The sequence below is a fragment of the Oncorhynchus tshawytscha genome, linkage group LG05 (genome assembly GCF_018296145.1).
Source record: "Oncorhynchus tshawytscha isolate Ot180627B linkage group LG05, Otsh_v2.0, whole genome shotgun sequence".
NCBI classification, from domain to species: domain Eukaryota; kingdom Metazoa; phylum Chordata; class Actinopteri; order Salmoniformes; family Salmonidae; genus Oncorhynchus; species Oncorhynchus tshawytscha.
Genome location: NC_056433.1, coordinates 10,261,904 through 10,279,584, shown reverse-complemented (window position 1 = coordinate 10,279,584; position 17,681 = coordinate 10,261,904). Strand labels below are relative to the sequence as shown.

The window sequence follows — 17,681 nt, the reverse complement described above, 5'->3', positions numbered from 1 at the left end:
GTAAGTAGGTCACTTGGTACTATAGTGTGGTGGGTCTCTTCTTGGTAATATAGTGTGGTGGGTCTGTTGTTAGTAGTATAGTGTGGTGGGTCTCTTCTTGGTAATATTGTGTGGTGGGTCTCTTCTTGGTAATTTAGTGTGGGTGGGTCTCTTGGTAATATAGTGTGCTGGGTCTCTTCTTGTTCATTTAGTGTGGGTGGGTCTCTTCTTGGTAATATAGTGTGCTGGGTCTCTTCTTGGTAATATAGGGTGGGTGGGTCTCTTGGTAATATATTTGGTGGGTCTCTTTTTGTTAGTATAGTGTGGTGGGTCTTTTGGTAGTATAGTGTGGATGGGTTTCTTGGTAATATAGTGTGGTTGGGTCTCTTAGTAATATAGTGTGGTGGGTCTCTTTTTGGTAGTATGGTTAGGTCTCTTCTTGGTAATATAGTGTGGTGGGTCTCTTCTTGGTAGTATACTGTGGGTAGATCTCTTGGTAATATGGTGTGGTGGGTCTCTTCTTGGTAATATGGTGTGGTGGTTCTCTTCTTGGTTTTATAGTGTGGGTGGGTCTCTACTTGGTAATATAGTGTTGGTGGGTCTCTTCTTGGTAATATGGTGTGGGTGGGTCCCTTCTTGGTTTTATAGTGTGGTGGGTCTGTTGTTGGTAGTATAGTGTGGGTTGGTCTCTTCTTGGTAATATGGTGTGATGGGTCTCTTCAAATCAAATCAAATCAAATCAAATTTTATTTGTCACATACACATGGTTAGCAGATGTTAATGCGAGTGTAGCGAAATGCTTGTGCTTTTCTTGGTAATTTAGTGTGGGTGGGTTCTTGGTAATTTAGTGTGGGTGGGTCTCTTGGTTAATATAGTGTGGTGGGTCTCCTTGGTTTTATAGTGTGGTGGGTCTCTTGGTAATATAGTGTGGTGGGTCTCTTCTTTGTTTTATAGTGTGATGGATCTCTTCTTGGTGATTTGGTGTAGGTCACTTGGTACTATAGTGTGGTGGGTCTCTTCTTGGTTTATAGTGTGATGGATCTCTTCTTGGTGATTTAGTGTGAGTAGGTCACTTGGTACTATAGTGTGGTGGGTCTCTTCTTGGTAATATAGTGTGGTGGGTCTGTTGTTAGTAGTATAGTGTGGTGGGTCTCTTCTTGGTAATATTGTGTGGTGGGTCTCTTCTTGGTAATTTAGTGTGGGTGGGTCTCTTGGTAATATAGTGTGCTGGGTCTCTTCTTGTTCATTTAGTGTGGGTGGGTCTCTTCTTGGTAATATAGTGTGCTGGGTCTCTTCTTGGTAATATAGGGTGGGTGGGTCTCTTGGTAATATATTTGGTGGGTCTCTTTTTGTTAGTATAGTGTGGTGGGTCTTTTGGTAGTATAGTGTGGATGGGTTTCTTGGTAATATAGTGTGGTTGGGTCTCTTAGTAATATAGTGTGGTGGGTCTCTTTTTGGTAGTATGGTTAGGTCTCTTCTTGGTAATATAGTGTGGTGGGTCTCTTCTTGGTAGTATACTGTGGGTAGATCTCTTGGTAATATGGTGTGGTGGGTCTCTTCTTGGTAATATAGTGTGGTGGGTCTCTTCTTGTTCATTTAGTGTGGGTGGGTCTGTTCTTGGTAATATAGTGTGTTGGGTCTTCTTGGTAATATAGTGTGGTGGGTCTCTTCTTGGTAATACAGTGTGGTGGGTCTCTTTTTGGTAGTATAGGGTGGGTCTCTTGGTAATATATTTGGTGGGTCTCTTTTTGTTAGTATAGTGTGGTGGGTCTCTTGGTAGTATAGTGTGGTGGGTCTCTTCTTGGTAATATAGTGTGGTGGGTCTCTTCTTGGTAATATAGTGTGGTGGGTCTCTTCTTTGTAATATAGTGTGGTGGGTCTCTTTGGTGGTATAGTGTGGTGGGTCTCTTCTTGGTAATATAGTGTGGTGGGTCTCTTCTTTGTAATATAGTGTGGTGGGTTTCTTTGGTGGTATAGTGTGGTGGGTCTCTTCTTGGTAATATAGTGTGGTGGGTCTCTTCTTTGTAATATAGTGTGGTGGGTCTCTTCTTGGTAATATAGTGTGGTGTGTCTCTTTGGTGGTATAGTGTGGTGGGTCTCTTCATGGTAATATAGTGTGGTGGGTCTCTTTGGTGGTATAGTGTGGTGGGTCTCTTTGTAATATAGTGTGGTGGGTCTCTTCTTGGTTACATAGGGTGGTGGGTCACTTCTTGGTAATATAGTGTGGTGGGTCTCTTGGTAATATAGTGTGGTGGGTCTCTTCTTGGTTTTATAGTGTGGTGGGTCTCTTGGTAGTATAGTGTGGTGGGTCTCTTCTTGGTAATATAGTGTGGTGGGTCTCTTCTAGGTGGTATAGTGTGATGGGTCTCTTCTGGTGATTTAGTGTGGGTGAGTCTCTTGGTAATATAGTGTGGTAGGTCTCTTGGTAATTTAGTGTGGGTGGGTCTCTTGGTAATTTAGTGTGGTGGGTCTCTTCTTGGTAATATGGTGTGGTGGGTCTCTTCTTGGTAATTTAGTGTGGGTGGGTCTCTTCTTGGTAATATAGTGTGTTGGGTCTCTTCTTGGTAATATAGTGTGGTGGGTCTCTTCTTGGTAATATAGTGTGGTGGGTCTCTTTTTGGTAGTATAGGGTGGGTCTCTTGGTAATATATTTGGTGGGTCTCTTTTTGTTAGTATAGTGTGGTGGGTCTCTTGGTAGTATAGTGTGGATGGATTTCTTGGTAATATAGTGTGGATGGGTCTCTTAGTAATATAGTGTGGTGGGTCTCTTTTTGGTAGTATGGGTAGGTTTCTTCTTGGTAATATAATGTGGTGGGTCTCTTCTTGGTAGTATACTGTGGGTAGATCTCTTGGTAGTATAGTGTGGTGGGTCTCTTGGTAATATAGTGTGGTGGGTCTCTTCTTGGTTTTATAGTGTGGTGGGTCTCTTCTTGGCAATATAGTGTGGTGGGTCTCTTTTGGTAATATAGTGTGGTGGGTCTCTTCTTGGTAATATGGTGTGTTGGTTCTCTTCTTGGTTTTATAGTGTGGGTGGGTCTCTACTTGGTAATATAGTGTTGGTGGGTCTCTTCTTGGTAATATGGTGTGGGTGGGTCCCTTCTTGGTTTTATAGTGTGGTGGGTCTGTTGTTGGTAGTATAGTGTGGGTTGGTCTCTTCTTGGTAATATGGTGTGATGGGTCTCTTCTTGGTAATTTAGTGTGGGTGGGTCTCTTGGTAATTTAGTGTGGGTGGGTCTCTTGGTTAATATAGTGTGGTGGGTCTCTTCTTGGTTTTATAGTGTGGTGGGTATCTTGGTAATATAGTGTGGTGGGTCTCTTCTTTGTTTTATAGTGTGATGGATCTCTTCTTGGTGATTTAGTGTGAGTAGGTCACTTGGTACTATAGTGTGGTGGGTCTCTTCTTGGTAATATAGTGTGGTGGGTCTGTTGTTAGTAGTATAGTGTGGGTTGGTCTCTTCTTGGTAATATGTTGTGATGGGTCTCTTCTTGGTGATTTAGTGTGTGTGAGTCTCTTGGTAATATAGTGTGGTAGGTCTCTTGGTAATTTAGTGTGGTGGGTCTCTTCTTGGTAATATGGTGTGGTGGGTCTCTTCTTGGTAATTTAGTGTGGGTGGGTCTCTTGGTAATATAGTGTGCTGGGTCTCTTCTTGTTCATTTAGTGTGGGTGGGTCTCTTCTTGGTAATATAGTGTGCTGGGTCTCTTCTTGGTAATATAGGGTGGGTGGGTCTCTTGGTAATATATTTGGTGGGTCTCTTTTTGTTAGTATAGTGTGGTGGGTCTTTTGGTAGTATAGTGTGGATGGGTTTCTTGGTAATATAGTGTGGTTGGGTCTCTTAGTAATATAGTGTGGTGGGTCTCTTTTTGGTAGTATGGTTAGGTCTCTTCTTGGTAATATAGTGTGGTGGGTCTCTTCTTGGTAGTATACTGTGGGTAGATCTCTTGGTAATATGGTGTGGTGGGTCTCTTCTTGGTAATATAGTGTGGTGGGTCTCTTCTTGGTCATATAGTGTGGTGAGTCTCTTCTTGGTCATATAGTGTGGTGAGTCTCTTCTTGGTAATATAGTATGGGTGGGTCTCTTGTTGGTTTTATAGTGTAGTGGGTCTCTTCTTGGTTTTATAGTGTGGTTGGTTTCTTCTTGGATATATAGTGTGGGTGGGTCTCTTGTTGGTAATATAGTGTGGGTGGGTCTCTTGTTGGTTTTATACTGTTTTGGGTCTCTTGTTGTTAGTATAGTGTGGGTGGATCTCTTTTTGGTAATATACAGTGGTGGGTCTCTTCTTGGTTTTATAGTGTGGGTGGATCACTTCCTGGTTTCATTATGTGTTGGGTCTCTTCTTGGTAATATAGTGTGGGGGGTCTCTTCTTGGTGGTATAGTGTGATGGTTCTCTTCTTGGTGATTTAGTGTGGGTAGGTCACTTGGTACTATAGTGTGGTGGGTCTCTTCTTGGTAATATAGTGTGGTGGGTCTGTTGTTGGTAGTATAGTGTGGGTTGGTCTCTTCTTGGTAATATGTTGTGATGGGTCTCTTCTTGGTGATTTAGTGTGGGTGAGTCTCTTGGTAATATAGTGTGGTAGGTCTCTTGGTAATTTAGTGTGGGTGGGTCTCTTGGTAATATAGTGTGGTGGGTCTCTTCTTGGTAATATAGTGTGGTGGGTCTCTTCTTGGTAATTTAGTGTGGGTGGGTCTCTTGGTAATATAGTGTGGTTGGTCTCTTATTGGTAATATAGTGTGCTGTGTCTCTTCTTGTTAATTTAGTGTGGGTGGGTCTCTTCTTGGTAATATAGTGTGGTGGGTCTATTCTTGGTAATATAGTGTGCTGGGTCTCTTCTTGGTAATATAGTGTGGTGGGTCTCTTCTTGGTAATATAGTGTGGTGGGTCGCTTCTTTGTAGTGTAGTGTGGTGGGTCTCTTCTTGGTAATATAGTATGGGTGGGTCTCTTGTTGGTTTTATAGTGTAGTGGGTCTCTTCTTGGTTTTATAGTGTGGTTGGTTTCTTCTTGGATATATAGTGTGGGTGGGTCTCTTGTTGGTAATATAGTGTGGGTGGGTCTCTTGTTGGTTTTATAGTGTGGTGGGTCTCTTGTTGGTAGTATAGTATGGGTGGATATCTTCTTGGTCTTAGACTGTGGTGGGTCTCTTGTTGGTAGTATAGTGTAGGTGGATCTCTTCTTGGTTTTACAGTGTGGGTGGGTCTCTTGTTGGTAGTATACTGTTTTGGGTCTCTTGTTGTTAGTATAGTGTGGGTGGATCTCTTTTTGGTAATATACAGTGGTGGGTCTCTTCTTGGTTTTATAGTGTGGGTGGATCACTTCCTGGTTTCATTATGTGTTGGGTCTCTTCTTGGTAATATAGTGTGGGGGGTCTCTTCTTGGTGGTATAGTGTGATGGTTCTCTTCTTGGTGATTTAGTGTGGGTAGGTCACTTGGTACTATAGTGTGGTGGGTCTCTTCTTGGTAATATAGTGTGGTGGGTCTGTTGTTGGTAGTATAGTGTGGGTTGGTCTCTTCTTGGTAATATGTTGTGATGGGTCTCTTCTTGGTAATTTAGTGTGGGTGGGTCTCTTGGTAATATAGTGTGGTTGGTCTCTTATTGGTAAAATAGTGTGCTGTGTCTCTTCTTGTTAATTTAGTGTGGGTGGGTCTCTTCTTGGTAATATAGTGTGGTGGGTCTATTCTTGGTAATATAGTGTGCTGGGTCTCTTCTTGGTAATATAGTGTGGTGGGTCTCTTCTTGGTAATATAGTGTGGTGGGTCGCTTCTTTGTAGTGTAGTGTGGTGGGTCTCTTCTTGGTAAAATAGTGTGGGTGGCTCTCTTTTTGGTAGTATAGGGTGGGTGGGTCTCTTGGTAATATATTTGGTGGGTCTCTTTTTGTTAGTATAGTGTGGTGGGTCTCTTGGTAGTATAGTGTGGATGGGTTTCTTGGTAATATAGTGTGGATGGGTCTCTTAGTAATATAGTGTGGTGGGTCTCTTCTTGGTAGTATGGGTAGGTCTCTTCTTGGTAATATAGTGTGGTGGGTCTCTTCTTGGTAGTATACTGTGGGTAGATCTCTTGGTAATATAGTGTGGTTGGTCTCTTGTTGGTTTTATAGTGTGGTGGGTCTCTTGTTGGTAGTGTAGTATGGGTGGATCTCTTCTTGGTCTTAGACTGTGGTGGGTCTCTTGTTGGTAGTATACTGTTTTGGGTCTCTTTTTGTTAGTATAGTGTGGGTGGATCTCTTTTTGGTAATATACAGTTGTGGGTCTCTACTTGATTTTATAGTGTGGGTGGATCACTTCCTGGTTTCATTATGTGTTGGGTCTCTTCTTGGTAATATAGTGTGGGGGAGGGTCTCATCTTGGATGTATAGTGTGGGTGCGTATCTTCTTGGTAATATAGTGTGGGTGGATATCTTTTTGGTAATTTAGTGTGGATGGGTCTCTTGGTAGAATGGTATTGGTGGATCTCTTCTTGGTAGTGTAGTGTGATTGGTCTCTTCTTGGTTTTGTAGTATGGGTGGGTCTCTTGTTGGTAGTATAGTATGGTGGGTCTCTTGTTGGTATCATAGGGTGGTGGGTCTCTTGTTGGTAGTATAGTATAGTGGGTCTCTTGTTGGTAGTATAGTGTTGTGGGTCTCTTGTTGGTAGAATAGTATGGTGGGTCTCTTGTTGGTAGTACAGTGTGGTGGGTCTCTTGTTGGTTATTTAGTGTGGTGTGTCTCTTCTTGGTTTCATAGTGTGGGTGGGTCTCTTCTTGGTGGTATAGTGTGGTGGGTCTCTTGTTCGTAGAATACGGTGGAATGGTCTCTGCTTTGTTTTATTGTGTGGTGAGTCTCTTCTTGTTAATATGGTGTGGTGGGTCTCTTCTTGGTAATATAGTGTGGTGGGTCTCTTCTTGGTAATGTAGTGTGATGGGCCTCTTCTTGGTAATGTAGTGTGGGTATGTCTCTTCTTGTTAATATAGTGTGGGTGGGTCTCTTCTTGGTAATATAGTGTGGGTGGGTCTCTTCTTGGTAATATAGTGTGGTGGGTCTCTTCTTGGTAATGTAGTGTGATGGGTCTCTTCTTGGTAATGTAGTGTGGGTATGTCTCTTCTTGTTAATATAGTGTGGGTGGGTCTCTTCTTGGTAATATAGTGTGGTGGGTCTCTTCTTGGTAATATAGTGTTGGTGGGTCTCTTGGTAGTATGGTGTGGGTGGGTCTTTTGGTAATATAGTGTGGTGGGTCTATTGTTGGTAGTATAGTGTGGTGGGTCTCTTGTTGGTAATATAGTGTTGTGGGTCTCTTCTTGGTTTCATAGTGTGGGTGGGTCTCTTCTTGGTGGTATAGTGTGGGTGGGTAACTTTGTTGTATAGTGTGGGTGGGTATCTTTGTATTATAGTTTGGGTGGGTCTCTTAGTCTTATAGTGTGGTGGGTCTCTTGTTGGTAGTATAGTGTGGGTGGGTCCCTTCTTTGTAATATAGTGTGGTGGGTCTCTTCTTGATAATGTAGTGTGGTGGGTATCTTCTTGATAATGTAGTGTGGTGGGTCTCTTCTTGATAATATAGTGTGGTGGGTCTCTTCTTGATAATGTAGTGTGGGTGGGTCTCTTCTTGGTAATATAGTGTGGTGGTTCTCTTCTTGTTAATATATTGTGGTGGGTCACTTCTTGGTAATATATTGTGGTGGGTCTCTTCTTTGTTTTATAGTGTGGGTGGGTCTCTTGTTAATATAGTGTGGGGTGTCTCTTCTTGGTAATATAGTGTGGTGGGTCTCTTCTTGGTTTTATAGTGTGGTGGGTCTCTTCTTGTTAATATAGTGTGGGTGGATCTCCTCTTGGTAATATAGTGTGGTGGGTCTATTCTTGGTAATATAGTGTGGGTGGGTCTCTTCTTTGGTGGTATAGTTTGGGGAGTCTCTTATTTGTTTCATAGTGTGGGTGGGTATCTTCTTGGTAATATAGTGTGTTGGGTCTCTTCTTGGTAATATAGTGTGGTGGGTCTCTTCTTGGTAATGTGGTGTGGTGGGTCTCTTCTTGGTTTTATAGTGTGGTGGGTCTCTTGGTAGTATAGTGTGGTGGGTCTCTTGGTAATATAGTGTGGTGGGTCTCTTGGTAGTATAGTGTAGTGGGTCTCTTGGTAATATAGTGTGGTGGGTCTCTAATTTGTTTTATAGTGTGGGTGGGTATATTCTTGGTAGTATAGTGTGGTGGGTCTCTTATTTGTTTCATAGTGTGGGTGGTTACCTTCTTGGTAATATAGTGTGGGTGGGTCTCTCCCTGGTAGTATAGTGTGATGGGTCTCTTTGTAATATAGTGTGGTGGGTCTCTTATTTGTTTCATAGTGTGGGTGGGTATCTTCTTGGTAATATAGTGTGTTTGGTCTCTTTTTGTTAATATAGTGTGGTGGGTCTCTTCTTTGTAATATAGTATGGTAGGTCTCTTCTTTGTAGTGTAGTGTGGTGGGTCTCTTCTTTGTAGTGTAGTGTGAGTAGGTCTCTTGTTGGTAGTATAGTGTGTTGGTTCTCTTGTTGGTAGTATAGTGTGGTGGTCTCTTGTTGGTAATATAGTGTGTTGGGTCTCTTCTTGGTTTCATAGTGTGAGTGATGGGTGGGTATCGTTGTAGTATGGGTGGGTATCGTTGTAGTATAGTGTGAGTGGGTCTCTTAGTCTTATAGCGTGGTCGGTCTCTAGTTTGTAGTATAGTGTGGGTGGGTTCCTTTTTGGTCTTATAGTATGGTTGGTCTGTTGTTGGTAGTATAGTGTGGATGGGTCCCTTCACGTTCTGATAGTGTGGTGGGTCTTTTGTTGGTAGTATATGGTGGAATGGTCTCTTCTTGGTGGTAGTATAGTCTTGGTGAGTCTCATTTTGGTAATTTAGTGTGGGTGAGTCTCTTGGTAGTATTGTATGGTTGGGTCTTTTGTTGGTAATTTAGTGTGGGTGGGTCTCTTGGTAGTATAGTGTGCCTGGGTATCTTGGTATTATAATGTGGGTGGGTGTCTTGGTAGTATAGTTTGGGATGGTCTCTTGGTTGTTTTGTATCGGTGGGTCTCTTCTTGGTAATTTAATGTGGGTGGGTCTCTTGGTAGTATAGTGTGGGTGGGTATCTTGGTAGTATAGTGTGGGCGGGTCTCTTCTTGGTAGTATGGTGTGGGTGAGTCTTTTCTTGGTATTATAGTGTGGGTGAGTCTCTTTGTAGTATAATATGGGTGGGGCCTTTTCTTGTTAGTATAGTGTGGGTGGGTCTCTTGGTAGTATAGTGTGGGTGGGTCTCTTCTTGTTAACATAGTGTGGGTGGGTCTCTTGGTAGTATGGTATGGGTTGGTTTCGTCTTGGTAATTTAGTGTGGGTGAGTCTCTTCTTGGTAGTGTAGTGTGGGTGAGTCTCTTGGTAGTATAGTCTGAGTGGGTCTCTTCTTTTTAATATAGTGTGGGTGGGTCTCTTGTTGGTAATATAGTGTGGGTGGGTCTCTTCCCAGTGTTGTGGTTGTGGAGAGTGGAGCGCTTTGTGTGAGTGGGCCCAGGGGGAAATGGGGTAGATGTAGGGGGGATAGTGAGGGGATGGGGCTTTCACAGACAGTCAAGGTGATTGAGGTAAAGGCTTTGTCTTCAAAGGTGGATGCTGTGGATACCACCCCTTATTCCTCCTCCTTTTCCTCTCTCTCTCTCTCCCTCTCCTGCCCCCTTCCCTCTTATATGTCCTTGTTCACTCTCCCTCTCCTCTCTCCTGCTCCTCTCCCTCTCCCCCTCTCTCTCATGCTCTTCTCTCCCTTCTCCTCTCTCCTGCTCCCCTCTCCTCTCTCCCTGTCTCTCTCTCTCCTGCTCTTCTCTCCCCTCTCCTCTCTCCTGCTCTCTCTCCCCCTCTCTCTCTCTCTCTCTCTCCTGTTCCTCTCTCTCCCTCTCTCTCTCCTGCTTCTCTCTCCCCTCTCCTCTCTCCTGCTCCTCTCTCACCTCTCCTCTCTCCTGCTCCCCTCTCTCTCTCCCTCTGTCTCTCTCTCCCCCTCTCCTCTCTTCCTCTCTCTCCCTCTCTCTCTCTCTCCTGCTCCTTTCTCTCCTGCTCTCTCTCTCTCTCTCTCTCTCTCTCTCTCTCTCTCTCTCTCCTGCTCCTCTCTCTCCTGCTCCTCTCTCTCTCTCTCTCTCTCTCCTGCCTCTCTCTCCTGCTTCTCTCTCTCCCCCCTCTCCTCTCTCCCCCCTAAACAAACACTGTCAATATAATGAACTGTAGATGTACATGTAAATGTCAGCGTCTTTCTCCCCAGATACAGTGTTACGTTCACTTCAGAGTCCTCTGCTGGCTTTATTAAAAAACTAACATTTACTTTACCTTAACATACACATAGACTGCATAATAAGGCTTTCACTGTGCATTTGGTCCTCTTCATTTTCAATGTCCTCATTGGCTCCCTATTCCCTATAAAGTGTACTCCTTTTGACCAGAGACCTATGGGAGGGAGAGAGGGAGGGAGGGTGCAAAAGTAATACACTACATGGGGAATAGGGTGCCATTTGTGAGGCAGACTGTTTCAGCTGCAGCCCTGTCCCTCAGGATCAGTTTGGCGCCGATGAGTTCTGTTGCCAGCACTGCACTGTCTCCATCCTTTCTGTCTGACACACACACACACACACACACACACACACACACACACACACACACACACACACACACACACACACACACACACACACACACACACACACACACACACACACACAATCTATTCTCTCCTAGTGGGACCTGAGCTTTCAGTCCCCCCCCCACACACACACACACACACACCCACACACACACACACACACAATCTATTCTCTCCTAGTGGGACCTGAGCTTTCAGTCCCACAGACACACACACATGCAAACACACGTAAAATACATACCCTCACATGCAAAGACACCTCAGACACGCACTTTCTTACTCACACAACTCATTCCCTTTTTTGTCTGTGTGTTATCCACATTGTATTTCAAGCACCAACGCCCTAACACACACACACACATAATTACACCTGCACACCACACACACATACACACACACCACAGACACAAACACACACACCACACACACACACACCACACACACATACACACACCCCACACACAGAAACACAGCACAGCACACATAGAGGCGATTCCCAGGGGAGCTTCGTGCTGTGTCATTCATGGAGGGTGTGATTACACGGTGTTCCCTGATTATGTTCTGGTGAAGTGTCTGAAAGAGACGAATGGAAAGGAAAGAGGAAAGTGAGGGACAGAGAGAAAGAGGGACAGGAGGGAAGTGAGGAGTAAGAGTACAGATGCGCTGAGAGCGGAGTTTCTACATCGACCCCCTGCCGGGACAGACACAGACAACCCCACTCTCTCTCTTTCTCTCAATTCAAGGTGCTTTATTGGCATGACATGCATTATGGAAAACTCAAAAGGGCATTCCAAAACCCTCCTTTCATACTGGTCCCCCCTGGGAATCGGACCCACAAACCTGGTGTTGCAAGCACCACACGCTACCAACTGAGCCACATGTGGACACACGTTTCACTCTCTCTCTCACTACCCCTCTCTCTCTGCACCTCTCTCTCTCTCTCTCTGCCCCCTCTCAATTCAATTCAATTCAATTCAAGGGCTTTATTGGCATGGGAAACATGTGTTAACATTGCCAAAGCAAGTGAGGTAGACAACATACAAAGTGAATATATAAAGTGAAAAACAACAAAAATTAACAGTAAACATTACACATACAGAAGTTTCAAAACAGTAAAGACATTACAAATGTCATATTATATATATATACAGTGTTTTAACAATGTACAAATGGTTAAAGGACACAAGATAAAATAAATAAGCATAAATATGGGTTGTATTTACAATGGTGTTTGTTCTTCACTGGTTGCCCTTTTCTCATGGCAACAGGTCACAAATCTTGCTGCTGTGATGGCACACTGTGGAATTTCACCCAGTAGATATGGGAGTTTTTCAAAATTGGATTTGTTTTCGAATTCTTTGTGGATCTGTGTAATCTGAGGGAAATATGTCTCTCTAATATGGTCATACATTGGGCAGGAGGTTAGGAAGTGCAGCTCAGTTTCCACCTCATTTTGTGGGCAGTGAGCACATAGCCTGTCTTCTCTTGAGAGCCATGTCTGCCTACGGCGGCCTTTCTCAATAGCAAGGCTATACTCACTGAGTCTGGACATAGTCAAGGCTTTCCTTAATTTTGGGTCAGTCACAGTGGTCAGGTATTCTGCCGCTGTGTACTCTCTGTGTAGGGCCAAATAGCATTCTAGTTTGCTCTGTTTTTTTGTTATCTTTTTGTTTTCTCATGATTTGGTTGGGTCTAATTGTGCTGCTGTCCTGGGGCTCTGTAGTGTGTGTTTGTGTTTGTGAACAGAGCCCCAGGACCAGCTTGCTTAGGGGACTCTTCTCCAGGTTCATCTCTCTGTAGGTGATGGCTTTGTTATGGAAGGTTTGTGAATCGCTTCCTTTTAGGTGGTTGTAGAATTTAACAGCTCTTTTCTGGATTTTGATAATTAGTGGGTATCGGCCTAATTCTGCTCTGCATGCATTATTTGGTGTTCTACGTTGTACACGGAGGATATTTTTGCAGAATTCTGCGTGCAGAGTCTCAATTTGGTGTTTGTCCCATTTTGTGAAGTCTTGGTTGGTGAGCGGACCCCAGACCTCACAACCATAAAGGGCAATGGGCTCTATGACTGATTCAAGTATTTTTAGCCAAATCCTAATTGGTATGTTGAAATTTATGTTTCTTTTGATGGCATAGAATGCCCTTCTTGCCTTGTCTCTCAGATCGTTCACAGCTTTGTGGAAGCTCTCTCTCTCTCTCTCTGTCTCTCTCTCACTACCTCTCTCTCTCTCTGTCTCTCTCTCTTCTTTCGCGTTCTCTTCATCTCGCTCTCTCTCTTCATCTCTCTCTCTTTCTCTCTCTCTCTCTCTCTCTCTTCTCTATCTCACTCCAGAGCTCACTCTCACACGAACAGCTAGAAATGAACCCCCTGTGGGTTGACCCAGACGATTAAAGTGTGGGTTAAGTTGATGGAGGTGGTTTGGACGCAACCTGGATCTTCTATCTTTCATTCATGGCTTAATACGGTGGAGCCTACGATATGTCTTCATGTACCTCCAGACCATTATTTTTCACTTTCTCTAACAGCATAACACACTGTTCCAGTCCCTGGACTTTCTCTAGCAGCATACATAACACACTGTTCCAATCCCTGGACTTTCTCTAACAGCATAACACACTGTTCCAATCCCTGGACTTTCTCTAACAGCATAACACACTGTTCCAATCCCTGGACTTTCTCTAACATCATAACACACTGTTCCAATCCCTGGACTTTCTCTAACAGCATAACACACTGTTCCAATCCCTGGACTTCTCTAACAGCATACATAACACACTGTTCCAATCCCTGGACTTTCTCTAGCAGCATAACACACTGTTCCAATCCCTGGACTTTCTCTAGCAGCATAACACACTGGTCCAAACCCTGGACTTTCTCTAGCAGCATAACACACTGTTCCAATCCCTGGACTTTCTCTAGCAGCATAACACACTGGTCCAATCCCTGGACTTTCTCTAGCAGCATAACACACTGGTCCAATCCCTGGACTTTCTCTAGCAGCATAACACACTGTTCCAATCCCTGGACTTTCTCTAGCAGCATAACACACTGGTCCAATCCCTGGACTTTCTCTAGCAGCATAACACACTGTTCCAAACCCTGGACTGTATTAAACACCATTGAATGTGGACTTCCACTCCCCCTCACTGCTGACCTTAATCATCTGTCTGAAGAGGGCTGACATGAAGCAGCTGTCTTGTTGACAGGGGGAAAGTAGCGCGGCTGTTTGAAGGCAGGCCAGGGCAAAGTGTTCAATGTGCAACAGTGACAGCTGAAAGGAGACGAGGACGTACTCTGACCCCCCTCTGGCATGAGTGTGTGTGTGTGTGTGAGTGTGTATGTTTGTGTCTGCCAATAGGTGCGTCTCCAACAGTGTGTGTTTGTGTGTGTGTGTGTGTGTGTGTGTGTGTGTGTGTGTGTGTGTGTGTGTGTGTGTGTGTGTGTGTGTGTGTGTGTGTGTGTGTGTGTGTGTGAGTGTGTATGTTTGTGTCTGCCAATAGGTGCGTCTCCAACAGAGTGTGTGTTTGTGTGTTAACCTTTACTTATGCAGACTGAGAACACCAGTCGTACTTAGTTGCAGGCATGATGACAGCATAATGACCTTGGATTCCAGACAGCTGATCAATACTGTGCAAAATGTGTCTGTTCACTCTTGATAATGTTTTATAAAAGTCTTGAGGACACGACCTAGCTATGGAATTATTAAGTCAATACTGCTCTCCGATATCGGGCTCTGAAGCCTTTGAGATATTAGGAGTTTGCTTTTTGATGTGTGATGTATGGAGCAACCTTTTGAAGTGTTTTCCAGCCTAGCTTATAGGGTATATACTAAAAAGTGATGGTCCATGAATATGCTCCTTTCAACATGGCCGCTATCTAAAAAAGGCCTCAAGGGTGTATACATATCAAGGGAACCTACTTGTTAATTTCAAGTGTTAAATCATCCTCAAGTAAGGTGAACACTGTCATGAAGATTTCTGAGAACCGCTGGACTGCCCCACACTCTTTATCATAACTCGTCTTTCCCTCTCCACAGGGCCGCCCAGAAGCTCAGCCTCTCGTCCAAGCGGAAGAAGCCCCAGCAACCTCAGCTCCAGTCTCCACCCGAACCTGCCGAGCCCCTGGTCTACACAGGTGGCTTCAGCGGCGCCCTGCAGCTGTCCCCACCTGCCGTGCCGCCATGCCTCCTCCGGGCCGGTTCAAAGGTCAAGGACACCCCGGGGATGGGAAAGGTAGGACCGTTTGGGATTGTGGACTTTCTTTCATTTCGACTTTGGTATCTTTTTTGCTTGATGGTAAAATTGTTACCATGTGGAGTCAGTGGCATGGTATCGTCAGGTATCAGGTAGTGTAGAGTAACAGACTGGTCTGGTCATAGTACTATGTCATTGGTGTAACATACAGTTGAAGTTGGAAGTTTACATACACCTTAGCCAAATCAAATCAAATCAAATGTATTTATATAGCCCTTCGTATATCAGCTGATATCTCAAAGTGCTGTACAGAAACCCAGCCTAAAACCCCAAACAGCAAGCAATGCAGGTGTAGAAGCACGGTGGCTAGGAAAAACTCCCTAGAAAGGCCAAAACCTAGGAAGAAACCTAGAGAGGAACCAGGCTATGTGGGGTGGCCAGTCCTCTTCTGGCTGTGCCGGGTGGAGATTATAACAGAACATGGCCAAAATTTTCAAATGTTCCAGCATGGTCAAATAATAATAATCACAGGCAGGACAGTTGAAACTGGAGCAGCAGCACGGCCAGGTGGACTGGAGACAGCAAGGAGTCATCATGTCAGGTAGTCCTGAGGCATGGTCCTAGGGCTCAGGTCCTCCGAGAGAGAGAAAGGAAGAGAGAAAGAGAGAATTAGAGAGAGCATACTTAAATTCACACAGGACATTGGAAAGGACAGGAGAAGTACTCCAGATATAACAAACTGACCCTAGCCCCCCGACACATAAACTACTGCAGCATAAATACTGGAGGCTGAGACAGGAGGGGTCAGGAGACACTGTGGCCCCAACCGATGACACCCTCGGACAGGGCCAAACAGGAAGGATATAATACATTTACACTCAGTTTTTCACAATTCCTGACACTTTATCCGAGTAAAAACTGTTTTAGGTCAGTTAGGATCACCACTTTATTTTAAGAATGTGAAATGTCAGAATAATAGTAGAGAGAGTGATTTATTTCAGCTTTTATTTATTTTATCATATTCCCAGTGGGTCAGAATTTGACAAACACTTAATTAGTATTTGCCGGCATTACCTTTAAATTGTTTAACTTGGGTCAAACATTTCAGGTAGCCTTCCACAAGCTTCCCACAATAAGTTGGGTGAATTTTGGCCCATTCCTCCTGATAGAGCTGGTGTAACTGAGTCAGGTTTGTAGGCCTCCTTGCGCGCACACGCTTTTTCAGTTCTGCTCACAATTTTTCTATAAGATTGAGGTCAGGGCTTTATGATGGCTATTCCAACACCTAGACTTTGTTGTCCTTAAGCCATTTTGCCACAACCTTGGAAGTATGCTTGGCGTCATTGTCCATTTGGAAGACCCATTTGCAACCAAGCTTAACTTCCTGACTGATGTCTTGATATGTTGTTTCAATATATCCACATAACTTTCCTACCTCATGATGCCATCTATTTTGTGAAGTGCACCAGTCCCTCCTGCAGCAAAGCACCCCCACAACATGATGCTGCCACCCCCATGCTTCACGGTTTGGATGGTGTTCTTCGGATTGCAAGCTTTCCCCCTTTATCCTCCAAACATAATGATGGTCGTTATGGCCAAACAGTTTTCTTTTTGTTTCATCAGACCAGAGGACATTTCTCCACAAAGTACGATCTTTGTCCCCATGTGCAGTTGCAAACTGTAGTCTGGCTTTTTTATAGCGGTTTTGGAGCAGTTACTTCTTCCTGGCAGAGTGGCCGTTCAGGTTATGTCGATATAGGACTCGTTTTACTGTGGATATAGGTACTTTTGTACCTGTTTCCTCCATCTTGACAAGGTACTTTGCTGTTTTTCCGGTATTGATTTGCACATTCCGCACCAAAGTATGCATCTCTAAGAGACAGAACGCATCTCCTTCCTGAGCTGTATGACAACTGCGTGGTCCCATGGTGTTTATACTTGCATACTATTGTTTGTACAGATGAACGTGGTACCTTCAAGCATTTGGAAATTGCTCCCAAGGATGAACCAGACTTGGGGAGGTCTACAATTTTTTTCTGGGATCTTGGCTGATTTCTTTTGATTTTCCCATGATGTCAATCAAAGAGGCACTGAGTTTGAAGGTAGGCCTTGAAATACATCCACAGATACACCTCCAATTGAATCAAATTATGTCAATTAGCCTATCAGAAATTTAAAGGCACAGTCAACTTAGTGTATGTAAACTTCTGACCCACTGGAATTGTGAAACAGTGAATTATAAGTGAAATTATCTGTCTGTAAACAATTGTTGGAAAAATGACTTGTGTCATGCACAAAGTAGATGTCCTAACCGACTTGCCAAAACTATAGTTTGTTAACAAGAAATTTGTGGATTGGTGTAAGGATTTTCCTGTGGTGAAGCAGACCAAAATGCAGCGTGGTGGTTATTCATGTTCTTTAATAAAGGAACTAGACATGAAATAACTAACAAAACAATAAATGTGCGAAAACCTATACAGTCCTATCTGGTGCAAACACAGAGACAGGAAGAATCACCCACAAACACAGTGAAACCCAGGCTACCTAAGTATGATTCTCAATCAGAGACAACTAATGACACCTGCCTCTGATTGAGAACCATACTAGGCCGAAACATAGAAATACCCAAAACCTAGAAAAACAAACATAGACTGCCCACCCAACTCACGCCCTGACCATACTAAATAAATACAAAACAAAGGAAATAAAGGTCAGAATGTGACAGTACCCCCCCCAAAGGTGCGGACTCCGGCCGCAAAACCTTGACCTATAGGGGGTCTGGGTGGGCGTCTGTCCGCGGTGGCGGCTCTGGCGCGGGACGCGGACCCCACTTCACCATTGTCTTAGTCCGCCTCATTGTCCGCCTCCGTGGCTCTCTAACCATGGCAACCCCTCTCAATGCCCCCACTGGACA

At 44.2% G+C, this 17,681-nt stretch overlaps 1 protein-coding gene across 5 annotated transcripts in view; it reads left to right on the top strand.

Annotated features, from left to right (window-relative positions):
• Positions 1-17,681, top strand: part of kif26aa (kinesin family member 26Aa) — a 176,028-nt gene that overhangs the window by 117,397 nt on the left and 40,950 nt on the right. For all 5 annotated transcript variants that reach the window (XM_024419610.2, XM_024419609.2, XM_024419611.2 and 2 more), the window contains one exon: positions 14,611-14,806. In XM_024419610.2, the coding sequence (XP_024275378.1) occupies positions 14,611-14,806 (196 nt within the window). The remainder of the gene's footprint in view (positions 1-14,610; positions 14,807-17,681) is intronic.